Raw genomic sequence first — 13,474 nt, forward strand, 5'->3', positions numbered from 1 at the left:
CTAGCACACTCTATTTTAGGGTGTGCGCCAGAGGGCAACTTACTTCCTTTTCACTCCTTTCTGTTGAGAGTGTTGACTAAGGAGTTTTAAAAAGGCAATAAATACCATCATTGTAAGAACAAAAGTAGATGACTTTCACAAACAACGCGTTCAAAATCACCTTGCATGTCAGAGCAACATAAAATGAAAGACTACAAGCTCCTCGACTGCCACTTTCTGGCCTGAGCTGTTGCATGCACACATTCCCCTGACCGTGTTTGGTGAGTTCCCCTCGCGCTCTGGCGCTTTTAGCCGCTAGAACACCAGTTGCTAAAGCGCGCAGTCTATATGGGACTAAAATTAAAATGGGACTAAAATGGGACCAAGCTGGCAAGCACACTCTCTTTTAGGGTGTGCGCCAGAGGGCAACTTACTTCCTTTTCACTGCTTTCTGTTTAGAGTGTTGGCTAAGGAGTTTTAAAAAGGCAATACCGTCATTCTAAGAACAAATGTAGATGACTTTCAAAAATAACGCGTTCGAAATCACCTTGCCTGTGAGAGCAACATAAAATGAAAGACCACAAGTTCCTCGACTGCCACTTTCTGGCCTGAGCCGTTGCATGCACATTACAACATTCGCTCGTGAAACTGCCCAGTGTGACAATGTGCAAGAAAAGAACGGCGTAAAATAAGAGGGGAGGGGCAGGAGGCCTTCAAAAGATAGCGATTAACATTAGCAGGATTGCGTAAAGGCACTGCCATGATGGATGCGAAATAGTCGTTTTATTTTTCTTTGATATGATATCATTCAAGTGAAGGTGCTTTCGGGGGCATCTTTCATGACAGAGGGCGGGGAAGCGCTGCGCAATAATTGCAACGACCTCGCAAGATAGAAACGAGGTAATAATGCATTCCCATTGCGCTTTAATCCCCGGCAATAAGGGACTACGTTGGGGCGCTGCGTTACTACCACTTAATGATAAAGTCTCGCTCGTAAAGGTTGTTTTGTTGCCCGAGGGCACAAAGTATGACCGTGTAATTAAGCTCGCTGAAAGAGCTGACAGAAAAACAAAGGGAAGCAAGAAAGGAGAGAGACGCTAATCCCGGTCATAATTATTTTTAACGCGTAAAGGAGCGCGGTGATTTTCGACCAAATAGTCGACTCATCGCGCGGCGCATGAGGTGGCTCCACGCGTAGACGACGCAGAAGGAAATAGTAAAAACGCCCGTTATCACGAAGATAATCGCCACTAAAAATAAGAAAGAAATTTCTTTCTCGTCTGTGGTTCTGGCGGCGACACTCGGATTAACGGCGACTTAAGACGCGAGCTCGCCGAGAGGACGCGCTAAGGATCCACGTGTGCATATGCGCGCCGCTGGCTTCGCTAACAACAGCTTTCTCTTTTCTTACTCGGCGCTGCGGCTGCGCTCCCTTCTCCCAGCATGCTTTGCGCGCTACGTGTACTTATACGTAGATCCGCCATTTCCCAGCGGCGCTGTCACTCTCTTGACGAAAATCCCGCGAGTATTTCTCCTTCCTCCATTCACTGGCGGGGGCGGCGGGCTGGGCTTGCTTTCTTGGCCGGGCGTGAACACAAATCCGAGGTTGGGAAACGCAAGAAGTGTTGTGGGAGGACGGGGGAATGCTAGCGCCAACAGTGGCTTTTCTCCTTTCGCGAGCTAAACTTTTAATGCTCGCTAAACTGACGAAAAGGCAAGGCCCGCCACCATCGAGGATGTCTCTCGGTGGGGTGAGGGATTTAAGGGTCTGCGCATTGTTCTTAATAGGTCCCACTGGAACCATTGCTTCCGCGTCCAAGCACTCTTCCGCTTATTTTTTTTTTCCTTCGCGCTGAAAGGTCCCGCCACATTCCTGTCGTTTTTCGGCTTCCGTATAGCGCAGATGCAGTGCCGCTGACTTTATCTGTCCCTTTCCTTTATCTCTCTCTATTTTTTTTTCTGCTTTCCCAATTTGGAACGAATGTCTGCCCTCAGTTAGCGAAAGCAGTCTTGAGAGCCGTAAGAGAAACATCGATGCAAATACTTGCTGTCGAGGACGGCCATATATGCGTTGTATAGTTTCGGAGGCTGCGTGCATGCAACAGTAATATAGAAAAAGCGGTGCCTAATTTGACTTGCTTTCTTCTCTTGGTCTTTGCTGTGTTTTGTTTGCGTAATTCCCCCCCCCCCCCTTTTTTTTCTTCTCCAGAGATGTATGTAATAGCCTGGAGGACTAGGCCAGTTTCCGCGCTTGTTTTCGCATCAGTGAACTCACTTAGAAACAGGGAGTTCGTGCGCGGCGCTGTTTCCAAGGCTCAACTGAACAAAGATCGCTCTAGAAACTAGCGTTAGCAGGGAGCGGGTTGTGTACTAGCTCAATCGCTACAGTGCTGCGCCCTGTATATATAGGACACATGCGCTGTCTTGTAGAGCGTTGTTATATCCTGCAGGAAAGAAGAAAAAATGAAGGAAGTAAGAAAGTAGCGTCTCTCTCAGCAGGCAGAGCATGGTTATTTAATGAAATTAAAAGCAGCAAACGTACTAGTTACTTTGTCCTCGGTGTGGGATGAAAGGTCCGATGGGCTTAGCGACCGGTGAAGAAAGGGTCCAGTCTGTTTGTTTCTGTCAAACTGTTTCCAGCTCCAAACCATGCCGTCTTGTTTGATAACTGCAAAAGTGGCTGCGCGATTTTTTTTCGTTAATTGAGGACTCTACCCTAGTCCGAGAGTTTCCCGTTTTCAGCTTGTTTTCCTCTGCTTTTCATCTCTTCGAGTCTGGTTCTCACGAGCTGTTTCTCGTTTGGTCATCGCCGAGTTAGTTTAGTTGCAATGTTTGCTCTCTCGAGGACCGTTCTGAGCGCAGACACAGGTTGGCCGTTCGCCCTTTATTTCATCGCGATTGTAAACAAGCGTGCGAGAGGAAAGTACGGCGGTTTTATTACTTGTTTTTGTTTTCAGTTATTGGACATGATCCCAGCTTCCTTGCTGTTCCGAGAGTGTTGGGCGTTTAGCGTTTGTTGTGACTTCTGCTCTATCTGCCCTCTGCGCGACTCTCAGATTTTTGTCGTTTTTGTTTTTGCTTTCTTTACCTTAGAATCTACAGAAAACGCTGAAAAGGCAAACTTTTCCGGGGCAGGTAATAAAACAAAGAAAAGTTTGAGAGGCTTCTCTCTCAAAGGTCGAGCGGTCTTTTTAGCTTATCGCTTCACGGGGCGTCTCCGCATCCGGGAAACTTCCACGCTGTCAGAGTCGCTGAAGATTTACATTCGGGCTACGTGTGACCTATGGGGAAGAAGCTTTTGTCGGAACTCACTTCGCACGCCGCATCGCATCTGTCCGTGCCTGCACAACCAATGAATCAAAGCTTCACTCGAAGGCAGATGGCTGGCTTCAGTGTTTCTGTATGTTTCCTGCTCTCCATCACAGACTATTTTGTTAATGCTCTAAGAGCAACGCGTGCGCCGTCTTCCGTGATCACTGTATTGTACAAAGTGAAGCCAGCTTCACCTAAATATACGCAATCAACGCTTCAAAGACGGGGCCAGTGATACGTTTTTTTCTGTTTAAAAAAAAGGACTGAATAGAAAACGACAACATATATTTGCAGTAAGCAGCTGTTTGCTTTCTTTATTGTCCCAGCGGCAAAATGACTCCGTTACGTCACTGTCGCATCGCGAATAAAGAGTGCTACCGTGAACGAATTGCGTGCCTTGCAACTTTGCAGTGCTTCGTTGGTACCTCTCCGTATTTTTGCGGCCTGACAGCTTACGTAGTCCGGCACTCTTAAGTTTATAATTATTTAAAAAAAATGAAATAGATCGCTGAAAGTCTAGTGAATGGAACTGTCCTGGATGGCGGTTTGCTTCTTGCATGACACCGAAGCTTGTAAGCCACTCAGGTAAACGGGGCACAGGACCGACAAGGACACGGAGCAAAGACTCCAAGCTAGCGCGGTGTCGCAAATATGTCGCGACTCCTGCGCCCTTCTTGCCTCTCTAGTGAGGCGTTTTCTTTCGGTAGCTGCTTAGCTGGCATCAAAGCCGAGTGGATGCAAACGCAACTGCTTATAAACAGTACGAGTCCTGTTGTCGCCTCACGGTTTCCGCGGCCACGGTGTCTCATTGCAGTGCCTCCGGAACCCCCGAAGATCGTGCAGGGAGAGTTCTTGAAGACGACTGCCGGCATGACCGTCGAGCTGACCTGCGAGTCGCACGCTGGCAAGCCGCCCGCAGAGGTGAGAGCACGCACGTGCGGCCGATCGATTCTCGTTTCACGAACTTCACGAAGAGTGCCCTCGGTCCGCGAGGAGCTCGTTAGCCGAGCGAGCCCACTTTTTGTTCTTATTGCCGGTCTGTTTACTGCCGCCATTTCGTAAAGTTTTGTCTCCAAGAGAAAATGGGAGCTGAGCGAGTTGGGGATAATTCATGGCGACTAAACGGCGCAGGCAGACAAACACGCGAAGAAGGCTGTTGGACTGTAGCGCCGATTCTCAACGCTTTACTGCGGAGAAAAGTATCCATGCACTGCGTATATCGTTCACTCAATCTCGGTAAAAAAAGAAAGAAAAAGAAAACAAGCACCGGACCTACGGTTGTGCAGAAGACTAGGCAGCAACCTTTAAAGCAGCATGCACAAAAATTGGGTCGATTTCGCGTCGTCTGCTGAGGAGTGGCACAAAGGAAAAGAACAAACAAAAAGGAAAAACAAAAGAAAAAAGGAAAGGAAGAACGGCTGTCAGTCAAGATTGGCTTGTGTGGTCTACAATCTGAATACACCTTTATGGGAGTAAGGAGGGAGTAACCTATCTTCTAGCGCAAGGCAGTGGGCTGTAGGACAGCTTAGTCCTTTTTTACTCCTTCCTGTTTACAGTGCACGTAACCTGTCTGACCTTCTGGGACAGTTATGGAAGCCTGGCAGAGCACTTATAACGACTATTGGGAAAATAAGTCGTCATGTTATAAATAAAGCCACCTTAAGTCGTCATATTTTGTCTCGAACGACATTTCCCATGTTCGAGAAGGATTAGAGGCTGCGCCCTGAGCGAGCAGCCATGTTCTGGCAAAACGCTTCGAAATTGTTTGCGCGATTTTCATACAGATGAGCACTAGGTATATACTTACGAAATGCGAGCAACTTCCACGAATGGAACTCGTGTTCGAGCCGCATAAATTCGTCGCCGTGCCGAATCCTGGCAGTCACCGCGAGCGAAGCTTTGCTTTGCGCACGTAAGCGCCTTTCCGAAATTCCGGATCAACTGAGCTGTGCGTCAGGGCGCTGTGTTTTGCGAAAATGCGTCTGTCGCTCACGGAACACTCTATTATGTAATGTTCTACAGCACTATTAGGCGATGTTCTACCGCGCTGTTGCTGATGTTCTACCGCACCGTTCTGTAGCGCGGGGGCGCGAGCAAGCATACACACGCACGCGCATTCACGCACACGCATTCACGCACGCACTTACACACGTACCCGCACATGCTTTTTTTTTTCTTCTCGTCTACAGCACCTTCACCTTCGATCGATATCAATAGGGCCCAAATTCTTGTCTGCTCCTTCAGCAAAAATTGTCAGCTGCGCCTTTACAGCTGCATATCTGTAACACGGCGTTTATGAACTTTTTTTTTTTAAACCGTACTCCAGGCTTTTACCTGCGGGGCTAAATTATTTGTTCACAAATAACAAACGAGCTCAGCACTTCGAAGAAGAGTGCTCGTCTTGCAAAGATTGCTTGGATAAGTTAGTTTACGGTGCATGTCCGTGAACGCTAGATAAAAAAAATCCATACGGGCCGCATTTGAACTCAGGGCCTCGCACCCTTCTGTTTGTTTGCTAAGTCAGCGAAACACGAAACTGTAACACGTTAGCAATCATGTTCAATCCGCAGAGTGCAGAACTTTGTGCTTACATTGCAAAGAGCACCACTGACACGTTTCAACGGCAAGAATTCCCGCCAGACAACAAGTAAACTGTTTTTGCGCGATAACTATCTTGTCTTTCCCTCGCTTCTCCGTCCAAGTGCGGCGGTAGTGCTGGATCGAAATTTTCTTTTTTTATTGTATTTTTTCAAAGCTTCCTCTGACTAAAGAGCAAGTTGGCGCTGTTTCGACACTGCGCGTACAATGACAAATGTTCGCGCTGCAAAGCTAGGCCGCGCGCGTGAGTGAGTGGGGCGTGCGTTTAGATCTTGCCGTGTAGGTGTGTCGTCACATTCGCCCGTGCACGCCACGTAGCCTCTTCGGCTGCGAGGCAGGCACCTGAGTGGGCGAGCGATTGCACTCTACGCTTTCGCTCTGCGTCGGATTTCGTCTTTGTTTTTTTTTGTGTGTGTGTGCACTTATCGTCGTTTGCGGCGTTTTACGTGCGTCTTGTAGTCTTCGTCCTCTCGCCGCCCCGCCGCGTGTTTCGATGGCAACCACATTTGTCATGTAATCAATCGCGTGCTTCTTTCTCTGCCGTGCGCTGCTGGCCCGAAACCTAGCGCCGACACGACCGCAACGCGCCGCCGCGCGATTACGGCGAGCAAAGGCTTCTAAGCAAGCGAAACTTCACTGGAAAAAGTAACAAAAGTAAAGAAAATTCGATCGCGCAAAAAAAAAAAGAATACTACCGATCTGCGGGGTCCCGCGCCGCGACATTTAATGTCCGTTCGCCCTCGTCTCCGCGTTTCGCATTGTTATGTGTCGCGTGTTTTCTTTCTTTCTGTTTTCACCCTCTCTCTCTCTCTCTCTCTCCTGCCCCTTTTGCAATCTTCCTTCCTCCTCAGTGTTTTTTTGTTTTTTTACACGAGGAAATCACGAAAGGGGAGAAAGCGTTTGTGATTCGCTCACACGTACAAATTAGTTCGCGTGTCTTCCATCCCTCACCCCTTTTTTGGGGATTTTTATTCCCTCCCTTCGCGCTGTCTCTCTCGCGAGGCGCCCGCCCTTCTGCGTGCCTGAAGCCGGCACCGATCTGCCAGCATGCGTGCGTTCGTTCGATCTGCCAGCCGGCGAGCTCGCTCACAGGCCTGTACATACACGCGTGTGGGTGCCTGGCACGCACGTAGACACTTCGCCGCCCGCGGCACTCTAGAGCCTGCGTCGGTCGGGACGAACGGGTGTTGGAAATAGGGAAAGCGGGAACACGAAGGGGAGAAATAGGGAGGAGGCGCCGAGGAAGAGGGAGCGAGTGAGGAGGGCGGCGGCGTCCCGAGTCGAAAAAGGGAATGTGAAATATGCGCCAGCAATCACGGTAATGCGTGGAAAGCGATGCTTAGTAGGGCTTCCCGCTCGGCGGCAATCGATTCGTACGAATCCTTTAGAAAAGGGAATAAAAGAGAGGCGCTACGGGAAAAAAAAAAAATAAAGAGTGGGCAATGCGCTCGCCCCCGCCTCTTGTCGAAGCTTCAATCGCGCCGTGCGCGCGTTCCGTGGCGACGGTTCGCTTGTCGTTGTCGCCGCCGTAGCTGTCTTTTCCGGCGGTGACGAAGAAAAGAGGAAATGGACAGAACGAGTAGAACAAAAGTCACTCTCGTTCGGAGGGGCGCGACTCTACGCGGAGGTGTACCGAGCGCTCTCCCTGCGTTGTATGTACGGCGCGTACGCCCTTCCCTGTTGGCCCGACTCTGGCTTCGGCTTCGTCTCCGGCTCCGATCAGCGAGCCGTAACCACGGCGCCTGTCGCCGATTCGCTCTCAACTTAGTTTCGCGGCCCGAAGGGGCTGAAGAAAGATTCCTGGAGCGTCTTTTGTTGTCGACTCCCGAACGCTTACGGTCGCCGAAACTTCAAGAAATGCGGTTAGAGTTAAAACTGTGTCCTTTCTATACCATGCCGTCGACTCTCGCCTTTGTTGTTTTTTCTGCACACGCGTTTAATTTTGTTTCTCGCCTCGTCTCTTTCAAGTTAGTTGCGATGTTTCTGAGAAGACTAAACTGACTAGAGAGTGAAAGAGGGACGAATAAAAAAATGTCGCCTTGACGGATACCTGGAGCATTTGTCTTCGAGATGCATTCGAGCAGTTGTCGCGAAACGGTGCTGTCAACTGGTCGACCATTCTCTCGCTGATGGCAAAAACTCTGCCCGGAATTGGACTGACATTCGAGCAGTTGTCGAGAAAGGGTGGTGTCAAGTGAGCTTCCTTCGTCAATGGCAAAAACTTTGCTCGAAATTGGACTGGCTCAACACATTTTTGTATTATTATTTTGTGACCACTCTCCGCGTTCCTTCTTTTTCCTCAGCCCCAATGCTTCAGTAAACTGACCTGGAAGAGTGGCGGGAAAGTTAGGGTTTTCAGAAACATTTTTGTCTATTTTGCGATTCAGACCGCCTTGTGTCTGTTCGCGCGACAGGACGAGTTTGTACGTGGAGGTTCATGCGAACGACTGCGAAATTATCTACCGTGGCGTACCGCTCTTCAACGGCAAATTTCTTTCGTAGATACACTACAGTCCAACAATTCTCTGCCTGATTATAATTTAAACGCATTATAACTGCTGTAACTGCCGGTTCAGAAGGAGTTTATTCACGCTGCTGTGTATATACATCAAAACTGTGTGTGCACACGCTTCTGTTCCGACCGCACCACGCAACCAGGTTTTCTTTTTTCTTTCCTTTTTTTAACTACAAAAAGCATAAATAAACGCTAGAGTAAAAAGTGTCTCATTCGAGCACTTCGAGCACCAAGCCTCAGACTATGAGGGACGCCGTAGTGAAGAGCTCCGAAAGTTTCTACCACCCGTGGATCTTTAACGTGCTCTGACATCGCGCAGTACACGGGCCCCTAAAATTTCGCCTGCATATAAATTCGACCGGCGCTGCCGGGATCGCACCCACGCCTTTCGGGTCAGCAGCCGAGAGCCATAATCACTGAGAAATAGGCGCGGGGAGTAATCCGGCTGTTGAACCGGTTCATCAGAAATTTATTGGGAGATACGTAGAGGGGCAAGTCTCCTCGTTATGCGTACGTAGAAGAGATCCGGTATTAGTCTTTGGTGCTGGCGTACCAATAATCCGATATGATTTTTTTTCTCTCTCTCTCATCCAACAGCTGACGTGGCTGGACGGCAGCGGCAACGTGGTTATGAGCGGGGTGGAGTACAAGACGGAGCCGCTGTCAGACGGCAAGCGTGCCAACGCGGCGCTCACATGGACGTTCAGCCCGAGCCGCGAGCACGACGGCAAAACGTTCACCTGCCGGTCCGAGAACAAGGCGCTCAAGCAGCCCATGCTCGCCACCATACGCATGGAAGTGAAATGTGAGTGCGCATTCTTCTGCCTGCGTGCCCGTCGCGAGGCTGCCTCTTTGCAGAAACGCTTTACGAATTTTCAGTTTTCAATCGTAATAAAAATTGGTGGTGGTTTAGCTCCGGTTAAACCTGGAGTGACGCGATAGCTACAGCTGGCCGAGTGGAACTTGCTCAGTTGAATTGAAAAGTCAGTCTTTCGCCGCTTCGTTTCGCTGGGCGTTCCTTCTTCATTCATCTTCGTCCCACTTGACATGGCGCATGCGCACAGCTGTTGCAGCTTGGTTTCGCTAAGGTTTCGCCTGCGCGCTGCGCCGCCGGCAGCAGCAGCTGATCCGCACCACGTAGCTGGTCACGTGCCACCACCACGCTGGAGGCTCGAAATGCTACCGTAATATAGTATTGCTACAAAAATTATAGGCGATAAGTGCATTAGTGTTCATACCGGACGGCGACGCTTTGGGAACAGCGCCATCTGGTGAACTGCGCGACTCACCCCGGGAGGGACATTGGTTGCATCGCAATTCGTCAGATGGCGCAGCCTCTCAAATCGGCTGTTCCGCTTCGACGACAGTTCTGCGCAGATTCCGAACCGTTTTGGCTAGTTCAGATGCTATATTACTTACCGAAAAACGCAGATTATCGTAAGCTACCTAATGGTCGGTGGTTGAGCCCAAACAGGACAATAGTTTGCGCAGGTGAAATTTTTACAACCCGGACAGATAAACACGGAACACGCTGTACAAGCATTCGTTGTTGTCGGTCATACTCTAGGTGGCCAATCGCTTCTTCGAGCTTCATGATCCACGTGGATACGGGGACAAATAGAAAGCTAAAGCGCTCTGCATTAGCTTCAGCGTGTGTGTGTGTGTGTGTGTGTGTGTGTGTGTGTGTGTGTGTGTGTGTGTGTGTGTGTGTGTGTGTGTGTGTGTGTGTGTGTGTGTGTGTGTGTGTGTGTGTGTGTGTGTGTGTGTGTGTGTGTGTGTGTGTTTCTGGTCGTGAATGCGATTGACAAAAGTGTCCGTCCTTGCCCGTGGCCAGCCCTTAAGGGCTTGCAGAACGAAAGGCTACTTCCGTAATGCCCTTGCGAATCAAATTCGCTTAATCGAATTCTGGGAAACGCACTACGTTTGGGCGCATAAATAGAAAATGGAATTCGTCTCTGGAGGTCCGAGTGAGTGCGAAAGAACAGCTATGAATATAGATGAAACGAGAGTAGAGTGCGAAGAAAAAAGGTCGAAGTGGTTATTGAACGGCGAGTCAAGGGCGCAGAGAGGGAACGCAGACGACGAAAAATTGAACGTGACAGAGCGCAGTTAGATTCGTCCCAAATGCGTCGGCTTTGATTCGATTACCTTTCGGGGTGTTAGATTCTACCTGCTTGCGTCGCATTTTTTCTTTCTTTCATTTTCTTTCGTGTCATTTGCAGCCAGTCCAAAGCCACGACACAGCGTGTCCGCAGGCATGAATAGCGGAACCATGAGTGCAAGGAAGAAATAACGTGTTTTTTTTTCGCTCGCTACTACCTCGCTTCTTTTTCTTTTATTTTTTTTATTTTGGAGAGGAACCTACACACGGGCGCCACTTGCGACTGAAGTTATCGGCGTTGGCTATCGGAGGCGCGCTGCGGACCTATGGAACTCAAGCCCACGAGGCACGAAAGGAATTCCAATTTACTCACAACCGGTCTGCACCTCTTGGCGTTGCTAGGCTCTGTTCACTCCCTTTCGAAAGAGCGTTCTTCCATGCCGGCCCAAGTCTCGCTACTTCGGCTTGCATTGTGTACGTGGGCCCAGTTTGGCTTGCACTTCTTTTTTTACGTTGTTTCGCGTTTCTTGACCGATGCGGGCATTCGGCATTATATTTCTATTGGTTGAGTTCGCTTTTCGCGGGGGATACGGCTCACCTTACGTTATACTCTGTCTTGCTTTCTTTTTGTTTTTTTCGGTCCTATTTGGTTTTATTCACACCTCTCACCTGGCCTTTTGAACACTGAGCATTTTTTAGAAAGTGTGCGCGTGTTCCGAGTCTGAGTAGCGTGGAGCCAGTGTGGAACCGTTGTAGTGTAGATAAGTTGGTCGCCGAAAAAGTGCGGGGCGGGGGGTAAGGGGGGGGGGGAGGGGGGGGAAGCGCGCTACGTTGAGCGCATAGGATACGGTTTCACTGGAGCAAGCATTCAATCTTCGCGATATATCGGCGGTGCGGAAGAAATAGAAAAATAAATGAATATACACAGTTATTCACTGCCAGTGCTCTTGTCCGCAGCTCGGCTCTCATCTCTTTATGGGCATCGAATGTCCAGTTCCCATCGTCTCGGTTTCTCGAGCGGGGTGCTACTGGAAAAGCTCCGTTCGATTTTCAATCAGCGGGCGTATTTCCTCCATTACGCGTTGACCGTGTCGTTCCCCTCGTCGGGAATAACTGCTTGCACTCAATACAAGAGCTGCGCTTTTATTTATGTGTTTGTCTTACTAAACTGTGGACGTTGCTGACGCTGTAGCTCGATTCTCAGAGCTAACTGTACCAAAAAATAGTTAGTACCTATTTGCACCTGCAATCTTGAAATCTTTGTAGTCGATCACAGGATAGCCCATACGCCAGCTCATTACGTAAAGTATTGACATGCAACCAGCTTGCCACAATGTTGCCAGCGTTTAATTGGGAAATGCATTGGCAGCTGAGCACGGCTGCTATTGTTCTCATGTTATTCCGTTCTCCTAACGCGGCACTTACGGAAGTTGCTAATCAGCTTGCTGGCCTTTTGCATATTGCCTTTCTTTGCAGTCGATCATGCCACTGTCCTTTCGTGCTTTCTAATTGTGAACGCTTGTTCTAGTGCTTGTCGCTTCTCATACTTACCAACTTCCTTTTGTCATACTAATTTCTAAACGCGCATTTCGTCCCTTCGCAGATCCTCCCGAGATCACCCTGACCGTCGAGTCTGACAAGATATCGGAGTTCGATGACGTCCGCTTCCATTGTCAAGCCACCGCCAACCCGTCAGACATAGTGTACAAGTGGTACAGGTAAGCTACGCTTTGTTATAGAGCGGTGCATGGGTTGCTGCTGCGCTATGATCAAAACCAAGTTCACTTAGCTTATAGCATCCTCTATCACCTCGCACCGGGTGCGCCCCGAAACCAGCGCGGTTCCCAGGCACCGCGGTGGTGGCGCCCCGCCCCGGCGAGGGTCGACATCGAGGACAAGATGCACCCCGCGGGGCGTGCATGCAGCGCCGCTTTCAGAGTGCCTCGATGCATGGAGCTACGATGTTATTCTTACACCGTGCTCGATGCGCGCGCCCCCATCCGCCACTCCGAGCACACGTTTTTTTTTTTTTTAAGCTGCCTTTCTTCTGGCGCGCGCATTTGACTGTAAACACCGGTCACACGTGCTCCTCTCACAACGTCTGCTACATCGCCAAGCTGCGCACTCCGCTCCCATCGTTTTCGATTTCATCATCGCTATCAGACGAACTTGACAGCAGTTCATCAATGGCGGCAACCATCCGTATTCTCAGCTCCATCGCGTGAGACTGCGCGCAGACACGAGTACGAGCAACACAGAACAGGGAAAGCGGCTTCTCCGCAGCACGCGTCCCGCAATGCTTGCCGGGATTGCACCGTTGCGAACCGTCGATTTTCCGGGTGCGAGTCGGGGCAACGGAAAGCTGACCCGGCAAGGTGCGCACCGGTGCAGTTGATCGAGGATAGAAGGTGCGCACCAGGACTCCCCGGTGCGCACCAGCGCGCGTTATCGAGGATGCCATTAGTGAGCCAACCAGACTTAACTGTGTCAGTTAAAGTCACAAGCGCAGGGGGTTCCATCACGTATTTTCTTTTCTCAGGAGATGCTTACTTTTCTTTTTTGTTCTGTCTCAAAGAACTGGAAAAAAAAAGGCGCTTCGCTTTTGTTGGGAATGACCGCTATTCATTCTGCCTGTTTTCGCAACGCGCTTGCGTGAGAACGCTCCTGCTTGCATGCCGTAATTGTGAGGAGAGCAAAAATAAAAATAAAGCTTCGACTATCGCACTGGTGCCCTGATTGGACAACTGGGTCGCATATTCGTGCGATCGGTAGCACTCTACCCGGCAAAGGTCGTTCGCAAGTCGCACGCAAAATTATGTAGAGAGGGACAATCGCAGCACTTTCGTGTCGGCGGGGGCGAAACCGCTTGGCAGAAAAAAAAAAAAAAGACGCAGAAAAGCTTACGCCCAAGCGAGTGATTCTCGTTGCGCATGCAACCCGCTTGCACCCCCCCCCCCCCCTCCTCCATC

The 13,474-nt window shown here is 49.9% G+C and overlaps 1 protein-coding gene across 3 annotated transcripts in view; it reads left to right on the plus strand.

The window, feature by feature from the left end:
* The window catches only part of LOC144093691 (irregular chiasm C-roughest protein-like), a 333,374-nt gene that overhangs the window by 294,507 nt on the left and 25,393 nt on the right, over window positions 1-13,474 (plus strand). For all 3 annotated transcript variants that reach the window (XM_077627282.1, XM_077627283.1, XM_077627284.1), the window contains 3 exons: window positions 4,106-4,212; window positions 9,002-9,209; window positions 12,109-12,223. In XM_077627282.1, coding sequence (XP_077483408.1) covers window positions 4,106-4,212; window positions 9,002-9,209; window positions 12,109-12,223 — 430 coding nt within the window. The remainder of the gene's footprint in view (window positions 1-4,105; window positions 4,213-9,001; window positions 9,210-12,108; window positions 12,224-13,474) is intronic.

Source organism: Amblyomma americanum, chromosome 6 (genome assembly GCF_052857255.1).
Source record: "Amblyomma americanum isolate KBUSLIRL-KWMA chromosome 6, ASM5285725v1, whole genome shotgun sequence".
Classification (NCBI taxonomy): Eukaryota; Metazoa; Arthropoda; class Arachnida; order Ixodida; family Ixodidae; genus Amblyomma; species Amblyomma americanum.